At 36.4% G+C, this 15,948-nt stretch overlaps 1 protein-coding gene across 1 annotated transcript in view; it reads left to right on the top strand.

Annotated features, from left to right (window-relative positions):
• The window catches only part of LOC129261224 (THO complex subunit 2-like), a 142,944-nt gene that overhangs the window by 103,631 nt on the left and 23,365 nt on the right, over positions 1 to 15,948 (top strand). Inside the window, exons 31-37 of the mRNA XM_064114108.1 lie at positions 3,900 to 4,038; positions 4,799 to 5,039; positions 7,380 to 7,585; positions 8,443 to 8,718; positions 9,082 to 9,122; positions 11,909 to 11,974; positions 15,304 to 15,457. Coding sequence (XP_063970178.1) covers positions 3,900 to 4,038; positions 4,799 to 5,039; positions 7,380 to 7,585; positions 8,443 to 8,718; positions 9,082 to 9,122; positions 11,909 to 11,974; positions 15,304 to 15,457 — 1,123 coding nt within the window. The remainder of the gene's footprint in view (positions 1 to 3,899; positions 4,039 to 4,798; positions 5,040 to 7,379; positions 7,586 to 8,442; positions 8,719 to 9,081; positions 9,123 to 11,908; positions 11,975 to 15,303; positions 15,458 to 15,948) is intronic.

Below are 15,948 nucleotides of genomic sequence, written 5' to 3'. Positions count from 1 at the left end.
AAAGTGAAGGCTATACACCAGTGTACATTTTATCATTGATTCAAACAAATTCAAAGCTCTTTAAGAGACGTGCAGCTGCCAAAGAGGGCAGGCTACCAGTCAAGATGGCATTCTCTAAAAAATGCTAACTTCTTTTAACATTGTTCTGTTTGGGGTTCTTTTCTGAAATTCTTCCCATTATTTTGTGAATGTTACAGCAGATGTCCTCAAAGTTTGTTGCTAAGTATCGTTCATAAAGACAGTTAATTTATGGAAATCTGCATCTTTATCATGGAAAACATCAACATGGGGACAGGAGACGAAGTGGTAGGCCAAAAACAACATATCCTGCTGAAGATAAATACATTCGGGTGAGCAGTCTGTGCAACCGTTGTCTGACTTGCCCACAGATTACAGCTGACCTCAACAACACCCGTGAGATGCCTGTATGTTCTTCAACTGTTAGAAGACGTCTCTGTGGAGCAGGGCTGATGGGCAGTGTGGCTTCAATGAAACCACTCCTCAAAGAAAAGGCTTGCTTGGGCTAGGAAGCATAAAGACTGGTCTTTGGAGCAGTGGCAGAAGGTTCTTTGGTCTGACAAATCAAAGTTCGAGGTGTTTGGCAGCAAGCAACGTACATGTACCTATGTGAGACGGCGAAAGGGAAAGAAGATGCTACCCCAGTGCATCAAGCCAACTGTGAAACATGGTGGTGGTATAATGTCATGGTTTGGGGTTGCTTTGATGCACAAAAGGTAGGTAGCTTGCACAGAGGGAATCCTCAACCAGCACGGCTATCATTCAATACTACAGCGGAAGGCCATCCCTTCAGGGAAACGCCTGATTGGAGAAGGATTCGTTTTCCAGCAGGACAATGACCCAAAACACACGTCAAGACTATGCAAAGACTACTTGAAGAAAAAGGAAGAGAAACAAGTCCTGGAAATCATGGATTGGCCGCCCCAGTCCCCAGATCTCAATCCCATCGAGCTGCTTTGGGAAGAACTAGACAGGAAGGTTCGAGAAACTTGCCCAACAAGTGAGACTCATCTGTGGGAGATACTACAGAAGGCATGGCAGGGCATTTCAAGTGAATCCCTCAACAAGTTGACCAACAGGATGCCGAGAGTGTGTCGTGCTGTTATTGCTGTCAAAGGAGGATTCTTTGATGAGAAGGCAGTCTAATTGGAACACTTTGAAAAAGAAAGACATGCCTTTATTAAAGGCATGTCTTTCTTTTTCAAAGTGTTCCAATTAGACTGCCTTAAGTTAAAATTCATTCTAAATTTTATTTTGTTTGTTACAGTATCACAAAAACAAAGAATAAACTGTGAAGTCTTTTGCAATAGATGAGTTTCCATGATCAAGAAAAAAACTGATGCCCTTTTGATTGTTATTGTGGTTATTTAAAAGAAATATTTTTATTGTCTTTTAATGTTTATTCAATAAAATTTATAAAAAAAGTTTTCCATATCAATTATCAGTGAAACACTGAGTATTGTTACATTTTATTTTTGTGTCTGACTTCTGACTAGGAAAAGGAAAAATGAATGAAGTTGCACATGTATTAGTGTAAAAGCTCTGAATAACTGCAATAACTGCATGTAATAAAAGAAGTTAGCATTTTGAGAGAATGCCTTCTTGACTGGTAGCCAGCCATTTAAGAGAGTATAAATTTGTTTGAATCAATAACAAAATTTACACTGCTGTATAATTCACTTTAAAACAAAAATTCAACTGTGCTATGAGCCTGAATATCAAAAAAGTCTACCAAGTATAGAAAAACACACAATGAATGCAGGTGTTCCCAAACTTTTGGAGGGGAGTGTATATATATATATATATATATATATATATATATATATCCACTATTCTGGAAGCTTCTAGTATTGTCTTTAAAAAGAACATTCACCTTCTTTCTAAAGCAGTTCAATTCTAGAAGACTCTTGAATGACCTCAGTGAAATTAACAATGTAACCAAAATAGCTTATCCTATTGTGATTTTCCATTGCTGGCAGGCTCTTTTGTTTAGCAGTCTTTTTATTGTCTCTTGTACATTCCAGAAATAGCAAAGATTACTCCATTTCATTTAATGAGACATTCTGGAATATTCTTAATCATTATGCTAATAATATCCTTAAAGAGGAAATACCTAAATAAATGAATGTAATTGATCTCACAATTCATATATAAAACAGTATATGGACCTAGTTCATGAAACTTGGACGTCAGGGTAATCAAGTATTACTGAACATCCTGCATGAGGTTTAGGTCAAATGACCAAGGTCAAAGGTCATTTATGGTCAATGAATTTAGACCATGTTGGACGAATTAATATCGAAATCTTAACCAAGGTTAAGTTTTTGAAATGTCATCATAACTTTGACATTTTATGGATCTAGTTTATGAAACTTAGACATAAGAGCAGTTAAGTATCCCTAAACATCCTGTGCGAGTTTCAGGTCACATGACCTAGGTCAAAAGTCATTTAGGGTCAACAAACTTATAATGTTGGGGGTGTTTGTAGCATTGTCATCATAACTTTTAAGTTTATAGATCTAGTTTATGAAACTTGGGACATAAGAGTAACCATGTATACCTGAATATCTTGTGCTTGTTTCTGGTCACATGACCAAAATCAATGGTCATTTAGGGTCAATGAACTTTGGCCGTGTTGGGGGTATTTGTTGAATTGGCATCATAATTTAGAAAGATTATGGATCTACACATGTAGTTCATGAAACATAGACATAAGGGTAATCAAGTATGAATGATTCTTTTGCACATGTCTTAGGTCACATGAACAGGGTCAAAGGTAATGTTGGGTCAATGGACATAGTATTTTATTATCATATGAATGTTTTCTTTTGTGAATAATTATTTAATAACTGTTTTCAAAGTCAGCACTACTGCTATATCAAATCACGTAATGCAGGCAAAACTGAACATCCTGTGCAGTTTCAGGCCACATGACCAAGGTCAAAGGTCATTTAGGGTCAATAAACTGGTAATGTTGTGGATATTTGTGGAATTGTCATCATAACTTAGAAAGTTTATGGATCTAATTGTGGATCTAGTTAATGAAACATATATACAATGGTAATTAAATATGATTAATTGTCTTGCACAAGTCACAGTTTTGAGGCTGGAGAAAGGCATGGAAAGCCTATATTGTCCAAATCCCCCGCAAAAACCTGTTAATTTTAGTTTTTTTTAAGCACAATACTCAGCTTTAAAGTGTTGAATATGAATTTGTCAATTGCACTTTTAGCTCTGGTCTGGGTCTTTCAAAAGACAAGATGATTCATAAGAAATCAATGTTGGTGACAGAATCTTTTTCATTTGCAATTGTTTGGAATGTGCTATGAAGAATATATCCACAAAAAATAGCTTTAGAGGAACTTTATTAAGCAAATTAGAACAAAAATTATGATTTCATGAATAAGTTAGAAGATTATGTAATGTTCTACCTGCATGTTAATTGTCGTCGTGATTGCGCAATACATGACCGAGATCTAGAGGGGGCCATAATGCCCTTCCCCCCCAAAAAAAGATAAATAAGTAAATAAAAAGCCCAGGTAGGCTAGGGTTAAAGATGAAAGTTTCAAGAAGTAAACTTTATATTTTATATGAAGTTTGGCATAGTGCTGGGAATAATAAAGTCAGAATTTGCTTTGTTGCATACCTTGTGGTTGGAGTAAAGTTCAAATCGGCTTTAAGTCCCAGCTGAAACTATTACGATGTGGAATTGAATTTGCTCTTTTTTTCTACCATGAGGCTAAAAAAAGACTGAAATGTAGATTATACTAATCATGTCATATCAAACACTTTCTTTGGATCACAACGGATCTTGTACTTTGCACAGGGCTTTATAATTTTCTCTTTATCTTCTGTAATGTGATTTGATATTGGTTAATCAGAAGCCAGTGTCAAGCTCCCAGTCTACTACCCAATCCTCAGAGTCTTCAAGTAAGAAGGCCACATCTAGCAGTTCAACATCAGTCAGTAGCACCAGTAATGCTATTCTCAATGGTGTAGGCAAGGAACATCTTAGCAAAGGTTTGTTTCTTATGCAGTCTTGCAGGCTATTTAGGGATCATGCAACTAGTCCCAATTTTTCCATTCTAAGTGTCATTTCTTAGCATTCACATTCGAGGCACAATGTTTCCCTATTTAAATCTCATATATGAATTGAATCTGTCACACTTACAATCACATTCATCGGTTAGCTGAATTTTAGCATGAATTTCCATTTTGTTTCTTGGACAGACTGTAGGCCTATTTTGATCTCCTGTGTAGTTTTGCTATTAATTGAAGTTAATAACAGTCAAGATTTACACAATCAAAATTTCCTCTCAAATGCATTAAGACACTGCAATAAAGTTTGCTTAAAAGTTGATTGTTATCTTCACTCTGTAGCAAAAGAGTATATGAGTCCATCTCAGCGTTTATATTGACATCAGAGTTGATATAGTGATCATTCCAGATCATATTACTTGTCCATGGTTTGAATAAAGACATTTTATTCTGCAATGAATTTGACCATATTATTACCATCTTGATTATTGAAAATCATTCCATGGTTCTCACCCACATTTCAACCTGCTTTGAAAGTGTTTCATCAGCAAGGTGATATATATTATATTTTTCCAAGGTTGTGATTGATTTGAAAGCATAAATGTGAGACCGTCACTATGGTAACTGTTGGATAATGATGACTTGTCAGTGCTGACAATTTTCATGAATAAGTCCCCTGTTTAATGCAAATGTACCTGCAAAGCGTAGTGTTCATAAAACTTTTGATTAAACTATTGAATAGAAGCTGATACTGAAAAAGTTCATGGAGCAAGCAGTAAGTCATCCAATAGAGAATCGTCATCTACAACGAAATCATCATCCACATCAAAGTCCTCTGTCAAGTCATCGTCTCAATTGCAGGGCAAGTCATCGACGTCGTCATCATCATCATCCAAGTCTAGTAGTAATTCATCAAAGACGTCTGCATCCTCATCCAGTGTCAGTGCCAGCACATCATCAGGATCTAAGAAATCAGATTCAAAGTAAGTGAAAGATAAAGGGCCAGGGGCCTGTTTCAAGTTTCCAATGATGGTAACTTTGCTATTATAGCACCTACCATCATTAGTCTGGTCTGTTAGCGAAATTATATGGACACGGTGGACAAAAGCATGATTTTTTCTCCAGACCTTTGTTTATGTATAAGAATTAAAAATGGGGTATGCTCCAAAAAATCTGGCTGCAGGAACAGTGAAAAAATGGGTGAAAATGTCAGAATTTATGAGTTTAGATTGGTCTGATATATAGACTAGCGCTCGTGCAAAACTCAATTGCAGTGCATTATTTTGCATTGGTTTAGTTCTTGAATTCAGAACAGATTTTGAACAGATGTTCTGTTTGTCCTCACATCTCAATGCACCAAATATCTGAATGCAGATCCTAAACAAGCTGAAGGGTGGCGGTGGAGGAGGTGGAATGTTGGTGTGTATGTACATATTTTGGTCTTGGGGTAAAGATGTGCAAGACACATTTTTTGCATGTGTTGGAAATTGTGTTGCCATGGTAACAGTGTATTATGGCAACAATAAGGTAAAAATCTTGCTGTTAGAACTACTTCCTCTGTTTTCATCCGATTCTTATGAAATTTGGCACACACATTGGTCTTGAGGTGAAGATGTCTAAGACACATTTTTGTGTGTCTTTCAGAAATCTTGTTGCCATGGTAACAACATATCATTTGGTGAAAATTGGGAAAAAACTTACAATTCAAACTGCTTCATCAGTTTTCAATCAATTCTCATGAAATTTGGAACACACATTGGTATTAAAGTAAAGATGTGTCTTTTTGTGTGTGTTTCAGAAATTGTGTTGCCATGGTAACAACATATTATATGTCAAAACTTAGGTAAAAACCTTGCAATTTGAACTACTTCATCAGTTTTGAACCAATTCTCATGAAATTTGGCTCACATATTTGCCTTGAGGTAAAGATGTGCAAGAACCATTGTTTTTGTATGCATTTGTCACCCGGGGGGCGACTTACATTGAAGAGTGGATACAATGCGCGACCAAAAAAACATGTAAAAGGGATGTCTTTTTCAAGATAGGGCACGTTACATACGTAACGTGAAAGGGTGTCAAAAACACAAAAATAATGAAAGAAGGGTATCTATTTCGCTAGGAAAGCTACGTGTTTAGGGTCAAATTTGCGGGATGATAAAAAAAAATTAAAATGTTTTATAAAGGATGTCCTTTTTGCCCCAACACTACATGTTTAGAGTTCGATTTGCGCGAGGTGTGAAAGCTGGGGCCGTACTAAAACCAAATGGTGTGTAAAGGTAAATCCGACGACCGACGGACCCGTGACATGACAATAAAATATATGTACTTGTTTAGGGGTTCATTTCAGGGAATACTTGCCAAGAGTATATTGTTTTGTTTCCAATACTTTTTAAGGGTAGGGTTTCAGACGCCAATACTTGTTAAGGGGTGCATTTTCAGAATATGGAAAATACGTGTTTAGGGTGCTTTTCGAGACCCCATGGTCGCGCATGGTATCCACTCGTCAATGGAAGTGCACCCCCCCCCCCCCGATTTGTCAGAGAGTATATTGCCATGGTAACCACATATGATAGCCAGAAATGCAGGAAAACTCATTGTGGATCAAACTACTTCCCCTGTTTTTAGTCAGTGCTCATAAAAGTTGGAAGAAATATTCATCTTGGGGTAAAGATTCATATTAAATTCTAAACTGCATTAAAATGTTCACGCCAGAGTGTGGGGGTATTAATCACTTTCATTAATATTTCTAGGTTTTGAGGGAGGGGCCATAAAGGCGGTGGCCATTAGGAACATAAACATGATAAACACTCTTAAAATAAGCATCCCTCAAGGGCATAGGCTGGGGGTACACTGGGTGAATGTGAAACCTTCAGCTGTGGCAGAGGAGTTCAAACACTTGCAAGCAAAACGAAATGTGTACCCCTTCTACTTTCAACAGCTGATTTTCCAAACCTTAGTTCCACCTCCCCAAGATGTGCACCCCTCCCCATACCACTGTTAGTTCTACCTCCCCATGCTCAAACTAAAGTTTACGAGTTTATGCACACTTTAACTTCATGAAACAATGGAATTTATGCTGAATACCCACACCTGAAGCTAATCAATGTGGATAAGCACATGTGGGAACATAGTTATTAAAATTATTATCATTGCTTTGAAAAGGGCCAGTCATTTGATAAAGAGATGCTTGCTCATATTCCTTGTTTCTTGGCAGTTGCCGGTACACAGGTTCGCATGATTTGGCACACAATACATACAGAGCAAGTGGTTATTTTAATCCTTAAAATCACCCATGGTCATCTTGTTTTGTTTTGTTTGTTTAGATCATCCAGCGATGGGACTAAATCCAAGAGAGAAAAAGACGAGCACAAAGAGAGCAGTGTGAGTAGATCAAGCAAGGAAGATAAAGCTTCTAAAGAACACAGAGTCCTCAAGGACGAGAAGGTTGTCAAGGAAGTTAAAGTTCAAAGGTCATCAGAAGGCAAAAGGTCTGGCAGCAGTGAGAAGTCACACCGAGAAGATGGAAAAGGTGAGTATTTATCCTTCAAAATTGGACAGGTGCATGTTCCAGAAGACTGATAAACATCTGAAATGGAGTCTTTGGTTGTGTGATGATATTGACTTGGAACAGATTGAATATAACCTTAGAATACCCAATTCGAACACAGAAATAATAAAAACAGATCTCATTATTGTGTGAGGAGATCTGGGATCTGTCTTACAAAGAGTTGCGATTGATCTGATCAATCGCAACTATGGAAAACCAGCAAAGTCAACATAAAAAAATGCATGTTTGTTAAAAAAAATATGAGATATGAATGTATATCCATAAATTAATTGATTTTTTGACAATATGGTGTATTCTCCTTTGTTTACAAAGGACATGTTGCAATTTCCTGCAGAAAAAATTATGACACTGATGGATTTCCATAAAGTTATGATTGAGTGGATCAATCATAACTCTTTGTATGATGGGGCCCGATATTCATCTACAAGTTTCAATTGCATATTTACCTGAACTAGGGAAATTGACCATCACATTTTGATGCGGGTGACTCTCCCACTCCCCTAAACATTTTTTTGTGAAAAATCTGAAATATGTTTGTGATTTCCTTTTTTATTGATCTTGATCATCATTTAGACCAACTTTGTGATGCCTGATTCCAATGTTATATACCTACGCAACAGCCCCAAAATTACCCAAAGGTGGCCAGTCTTAAAAGGTCACAGGCAACAGTTAAAGCACATGCTAATTTGTACTTCAATTATGCTGTCTGAGATACCCCCCCGTCCATATTTCAGGCATCAAATTATGTTAGCCTTTTGAGGGCTAAGTGAAAATTAACTGCCGTGAGTGCTCAATTTATAACTTGTTGAACTCCACAGCATCTAGCAGTAAGAGTTACAGCAGTGATAACTGGGGTGGGGCACCGTCAACAGAGCTTGATAGCTGGCCAGAGGAAGGAGAGAGGGTAAGGAAGATGGAGAAGAAAGCCACCCACCGAGATAAATCCAAGGAGAAGGAAGAGCGTGGTGACGGGGGTCAAAGGTCATCTAAGGAGAGGTCACAGAGGGAAGAAAGTGTTGCATCTAACTCCAGCCAGGGGTCAGTAGGCTCAGCGTCTAAAAAGGAATCACCAGCAACCAGCTCTTCAGACAGAGGTCAGTACAATAGAATATAGGGCAAGATCCTTTTGGTGATTTCTTTTTCCAATATAATTTTGCTCATTATAACGATAATAATTGATAAATGAAATAAGTAAAAATAACAAGTAATGAAATAATAATGATAATATTAAATGAATTAAAATGACATGAAGTGAAATAAATAAATAGATGAACAAATTATTGAATAAAAAAGTGAATTGACAGTCAAAATACATTTTGCCATACTTTTTATTCACTGAAAATTCGTTTTATAGTCATCACACATTTTTTAAAGATGGAATGATTTAGTCCCATTCAAATTACAATGTTGAATCTGTACCAAGGCTTAATACTGTTTATTTCTATTTTGATTTTTAGTGGAGCACAAGAGGAGAAAAGTAGATGCATCAGCTATACTTGTGAGTATATTAGCTTGTATTCTTAGGTCATTATTATAAGCCTATTGTGCAGGAGAAAACATTTTTTTTTTCTGGGGTTACCTTTTTAGCTCACAACCCTATTTTTTCTACATTGTATTAGATTACATTGTACCCTATGGGAATTTCATGGGCTCTTTAGGGCATTTTGGGGGCATCTTGTCTGATGTTTTTCACTGTTCCAAAATGTGTATGAGGTCAATGCAAATTGATTTTTCTTATCTTATTCATAAAGATATGATTATTTTTTTAATTCTTAGCAGCAGAAATTAATTGATTTTAGCATAGTTATGCTGTAAAAAAAAATTTGCAATAATTTTTTGCCATCGATATGTGATCGATATCGATATGTCATTTGCATACAATAATGTTTAGAAAAAGATCAAAGTTATGTGGTACTGTATCTTAATATAACACTGCATTTTATGAGGGAAAAAGAACCATCTGGTAGTTCCAGACTTTCACAATTATTTAATATCTTTTTCAAGCACATGAAGCTTTTGATCAGATGTGGCTTCAATTCATTTATTTGACATCCTTTGAAAGTATTCAAAGACATGTATGATAGGATGGTATAATAAATGGATTAATAGGATGCAGGGCCATACTGTTCTTTCTTACCTAGTTACCAAGGCTGTTTTTTATCTTTAAGAATAATTTTTTTAAGAAAACAAATAAATCATAAATAATCATTGACAGTACTACCTTTACATTATTTCTGCAGAATTAGGAATTATTTCATAAGAGTTTTCTTGACGAACACTGTCTGTAAAATGTTGCTTGTAATTAAATAACTATTAACATACCTGCCAACCATTCCGATTTTGGCGGAATTATACTGATTTTTTTACCTCCATTCCGAATTCCGAATTTTAAAACCAAAATTCCGATTTTTGGGTTACCCGGTAATCAATTTAGTGTTGAAATGATTGAAACAGCTGTATGATGGGACTAACGCATGCACGGCTGTAAGATGCGACTAACGCATAAACGACTGGAGCGCACGGCTACGCAAATACACAGTAAATGGCGCGCAAACACTGCTAAATGCGCAGTTCCATTGCAAATGCATGTGAAAATAACGAGCGTACACGCTATTCTTCGATGTTTGACTTGCGGAAAAAAATGGCGGCTGATATCGGCTCGCGAAAGTGCTAGTTTTTAGTGAGGACATGTTTTCACAATCCACGAACATCGGAAAAACCGTGAAAATTTCACCTTTTTAGACCCCTTGTTTCCTAACTACGATGTTAAGAATCACCGTTGGTGATATTTTTTATGCGAAATATGGTGATTTAGGTAAGAAGAAATCACTTTATTTGAAGTATTGCCCATGTCGCCGGATGATTTTGTAGTGTGGGAGTGAGTAAGAGAATGGCCGCACACCGACGCAGTTACTCTAACTTTTAGATCTATCCCAATGCAATTTTAACATTGATCTGTACTTTATTTTCTCAAATAATTGTCAAATTTTCGAGGAAGAAAGGAGATTTTCAACTTTTGATCTCAATTTAGCCTTCGAAGTCAAACACCAAATCTACTTGCTTCGCTTGCCTAAACTCCCGGCGCCCGCCGAGTTGCTGCGCCTCAGCCTTCCCGTCTCGCCGGCGCACCGCAAGTGCTGTGGTGGGTGCGGGTCGGGCGCATGCAGCCGTTAGTTTCAGCTCCGTTTTTATCATGGTTGAAAATCTGCTTTCTTATACCAACAAACACTTATCCATTGTAGTTTATGATAGAACCTTGTCCTCGGTTAGTAACCCCTGTGTGGTGAAATAAGATTGTCAATGTTTGGCTATTTCCTCTTGACTTGATGCATGATTGCATTGATGATGTAGGTTGGATAAATAGATGTTTGATTTTTTGGCACATCAATTTTTAATAAAATAGGGCTAACTTAAATCTAAATTTATCATAAAAAATATGCCCTGGCCCAAAATTCAATTGAATTCTTGAAATAATTTTTTTTCTAATTGAAAAGAGAATCTGCACCAATAGAGGGCCTCACAAAAATATGCTTAAAATTAAAGTTTTTGAGAGATCTGGTGAACAAGAAAAATTATTCCTTACAGATTTAGATGAAAACAAATCACACCTGAATGAAATTAGGTGGGTTTTTGTCACAAAAGTGATATTTTAAATACCTTTTCTAAATTTTTAATTGATAAATTAAGGTCGACTACATGTAGGTCATCCTCTGGTGAGGTAATGAGGGTAAATTTGCTTTAAAAGGTGTAGGGAAATGCTACTTTTACATGGTGTAAATGCAAAGAGTCCTTACCGTTGGAGCGGGCCGGACACCCGCTCGGTGCCGTCGTAGCTTTGATACTGATTTTTTATTATCAAAGGTTGGCAGGTATGTATTATTATCGAAAAAGAAGATAGTGTTGCCATTATTTTTAAAGGTCAAGCCCGCCTCAGTTTTGTTGGGATGGACTTGTCCTTTAAATAAATCCCTATAAAGACGCATTTAGTGTGGAGTGCAAGTGCATTTAAATTTAATAAATTGACACAATCTCACTCCTTTGCCACACTTGTTTGAAAATATTTTCATTGGTTGAATGACATGAGAGTGCTCTAAACCAGCCTTTTTTCATGGGTTATTTGCTCAAAAAATAGATGTGTCTTACAGAGATAATTTGAAGATGAAATGGTTCTCAGAATACCTATTTGAAAAAAATCTAAGGGTATTTCACAGATAGAGTATTTTATTTTATCGGAATATCACCCCATATCTTAAAATCTTTGTTATCTTTGTTTGCTTTTTCCAGGTGTCTAGCTCTAGCTCTCCTGACCTAGCAAGGGAGACATCTTCTAGCAAACACAGGAGAAGTAAGGTGAGATACAACGCTCTTCTAAGAGTGGAATTTCATGATAGGCCAAATGTATTTCTTCACACAACGCATTAAGGGGAAGTTCACCCTGAAGAAAAGTTTGTTGTAAAAATAGAAGAAAAGTTTGTTGTAAAAATAGAAGAAAAAATGATAAAAGATATCGGTGAAGGTTTGAGTAAAATCTGCTAAAGATTGAGAGAGTTATGAGAATATCAAGTTTTGGATTTGTGACATCATAAACAAGCAGCTGCCCCATATTTCATGTTATATAAAATGCATGAATTTCATTTTTTGTCTCACCTGCATAGCAGAGTGAGACTATAGGCGCCGCTTTTGCGACGGCAGCGGCGTCAACATCAAATCTTAACCGAAGGTTAAGTTTTTGAAATGACAGCATAACTTAGAAATTATATGGACCTAGTTCATGAAACTTGGCCATAAGGGTAAACAAGTATTACTGAACATCCTGCCTGAGTTTCAGGTCACATGACCAAGGTCAAAGGTCATTTAAGGTCAATGAAATTTTGCCATGTTGGGGGTATTTGTTGAATTACCATTACAACTCTGAGAGTGTATTGGTCTATTTCATGAAACTTGGACATAAGAGTAATCAAGTATCACTGAACATCCTGTGTGAGTTTCAGGTCACATGACAAGGTCAACGGTCACTGAACTTTGGCCATGTAGGGGGTATTTGTTGAATTACCATCGTAACTTTCAAAGTTTATAGATATAGTTTATGAAATATTGATATAGGGGTAATCAAGTATCACTGACAAGTCTTAGGTCACATGATCAAGATCAAATGTCATTTATTGTCAATGAACGTAGTATTGTATCATTAAATATGAATTGTGTTTTTTGTGAATAATGATGTTATAGTAGTTTTCAAAGTCAGCACTGCTGCTATATTGAATCGCGTGATGCAGGTGTGACTGCCAGAGGCGCTCCAATTGTTTAATGTTTCCTGATGACTTACTTTTGTTTTCTTTTCATGATCGGGTGTGAGATGATTTGTCTATTGATATACAAAAGGTACATTAAAACGATTTAAAATTTTGAAAAAATGACATTTCATTGACTGTTTACCATTCGCTATGTAGAAATGCTGCTCACATGTGACTTCACAAATCAAGTAATTAAAATTTTAATATTTTTTTAATGCTTTGATGGATTTTTCTCAAATCTTCACCAATAGTTTGTATGATTTTTTCTGCTATTTTTACAATAAACTTATTGTCAGGATGAATTTCCCCTTTACTGCTTACTCTTGACTGTATTCTTGTTGTCTCACCTGCATAGCAGAGTGAGACTATAGGCGCCGCTTTTCCGACGGCGGCGGCGGCGTCAACACCAAATCTTAACCTGAGGTTAAGTTTTTGAAATGACAGCATAACTTAGAAAGTATATGGACCTAGTTCATGAAACTTGGCCATAAGGTTAATCAAGTATTACTGAACATCCTGCCTGAGTTTCATGTCACATGACCAAGGTCAAAGGTCATTTAGGGTCAATGAACTTAGACCATGTTGGGGGAATCAACATCAAAATCTTAACCTAAGGTTAAGTTTTTGAAATGTCATCATAACTTAGAAAATATATGGACCTAGTTCATGAAACTTATACATAAGGTTAATCAAGTATCACTGAACATCCTGCATGAGTTTCACATCACATGACCAAGGTCAAAGGTCATTTAGGGTCAATGAACTTTGGCCGAATTGGGGGTATCTGTTGAATTACCATCATAACTTTGAAAGTTTATGGATCTGATTCATGAAACTTGGACATAATAGTAATCAAGTATTACTGAACATCCTGTGCAAGTTTCAGGTCACATGATCAAGGTCAAAGGTCATTTAGGGTCAATGAACTTTGGCCAAATTGGGGTATTTGTTGAATTACAGCCATAAATTTGAAAGTGTGTTGGTCTAGTTCATAAAACTTGGACATAATAGTAATCAAGTATCACTGAACATCCTGTGCGAGTTTCAGGTCACATGATCAAGGTCAAAGGTCATGTAAGGTCAAAGAACTTTGGCCACGTTGGAGGTATTTGTTGAATTGCCATCATATCTCTATAAGTGTATTGGTCTAGTTCATAAAACGTGGAAATAAGAGTAACCAAGTATCACTGAACATCTTGTGCGAGTTATAGTAGTTTTCAAAATCAGCACTGCTGCTATATTGAATCGCGTAATGCAGGTGAGACGGCCAGAGGCATTCCACTTGTTAAAGGACAAGTCCACCTCAACAAAAAGTTGATTTGAATAAAAGGAGAAATATCCCACAAGCATAACACTGAAAATTTCATTAAAATCTGATGTAAAATAAGAAAGTTATGACATTTTAAAATTTTGCGTAATTTCACCAAATAGTTATATGCACATCCCGGTCGGTATGCAAATGAGGGAACTGATGACATCACTCACTATTTCTGTTGTATTTTATTATGTGAAATATGAAATATTCTAATTTTCTCCTCATTGTCCAGTGAAACAAAGTTGTATTTCTCCCTGAACATGTGGAATTACTATTGTTTGAGATTTTATGGTTCAGTCAAGTTGGTCCTTACCGTCAAATCTGTAAAAATTGAAAGATTGTATAATTCAAACAATAAAAAATGAAAGATATAGTGAGTGAAGGACATCGACTCTCTCTTCTGCATGTGACTAAATTGTGCATATAACTATTTTGTGAAAAATAAGCGAAACTTTAAAATGTTATAACTTTCTTATTTTACATCTGATTTTGATGAAATTTTCAGTATCATGCTTATCTGATTTTTCTCTATTGATTTAAATCAACATTTTACTGAGATGGACTTGTCCTTTAAGCAGATATCACAGTAAATGCAAACTCCAGAAGAATGAATCAATCATTCATGTTCCACAAAAACTATATTGGGTCCCTGTCCAGTTCCGTCTAAAGCTTTTTTAAATTAGATTTTCCACATGAATGCTTTTACAATTATGAACTGGATGTACATATTACTTCTTGTTTGTAAAATCCTATTTCTTACTTTATACCTTTCCTATACCTTGAGCTCTTGGGGACATACAATCTGCTATGTGTGATGTGCTATTGTGTCCGAGCAAGAATGCCCTTAACACCACACTTGAGCGCATCTCATGCATGCAAAAACACCCTTAGCAGCACGAATAAGTGCACTGCGTAAGGGTGTTTCTGTAGTACTGATCGGGTGCAGAAATGTTTTGCTAAGGGCGTTGTTGCACCGACACGACGTATTATTCTTAAGTTTAGGTGAGTTTGATTTAACCAGCATCTCAATTTTTACTCTCTACTCTCCCCACTTCTGTTCCATATTCCAGAGCAAGGAGCGTCACAGGGAAAGAGAAGTTCTTGAAGCCCCTGAGCCAGAGAGAGAAAGAAGTAGAGAGAAAGATAAGAAGAGTGAGAAGAAGAGGGATCATTCAGCCGGTGATGTCAATCATGAATCTAAGAGACATAAAGCCAGTGATTCAGGTATGAGGTTTGTAACGTAAAGCATGGCAATGTTATAAGATGTGTTCATCTGACTCCTAAATATGGGACTTTTTTGTTTTCTCTAATTCACCATGCCCTCAAATGATCAAGGTTTAAACATGAAGGAAGTAAAAATGAAGACTTATGGGTCAGACTTACAAAAAAGTTAATTATTGTATGGGATTGCCAAGCTAGTGGTCAGAGGTTTGTGATATGAAAAATAACTAAAATCATACAATGGCCTGAATGTACAAGTAAGGTGACTATTCAAACCAGGGTGTGTGCAGAATGCTTGAATCAAGTGGACTTCATTTAAAGTTGAATTAAGAAGGGGGTGAGTTTCCATAAATATAGGTTCTACATACAATATATAGTATATATAAGTTGTTCAAACACATAGCATGTCACAATAATCCTCTGCCTTCTCGATATTTTGCTTTGAAAGTCTATGAAATTAGCCACCTGTCAGAGCCCGAGAGACGAGTGTACAG

This window comes from Lytechinus pictus, unplaced genomic scaffold (assembly GCF_037042905.1).
Source record: "Lytechinus pictus isolate F3 Inbred unplaced genomic scaffold, Lp3.0 scaffold_19, whole genome shotgun sequence".
Taxonomy (NCBI): Eukaryota; Metazoa; Echinodermata; class Echinoidea; order Temnopleuroida; family Toxopneustidae; genus Lytechinus; species Lytechinus pictus.
The sequence above is the reverse complement of the archived record's forward strand: the minus strand, read 5'-3'. Positions and strand labels throughout refer to the sequence as shown.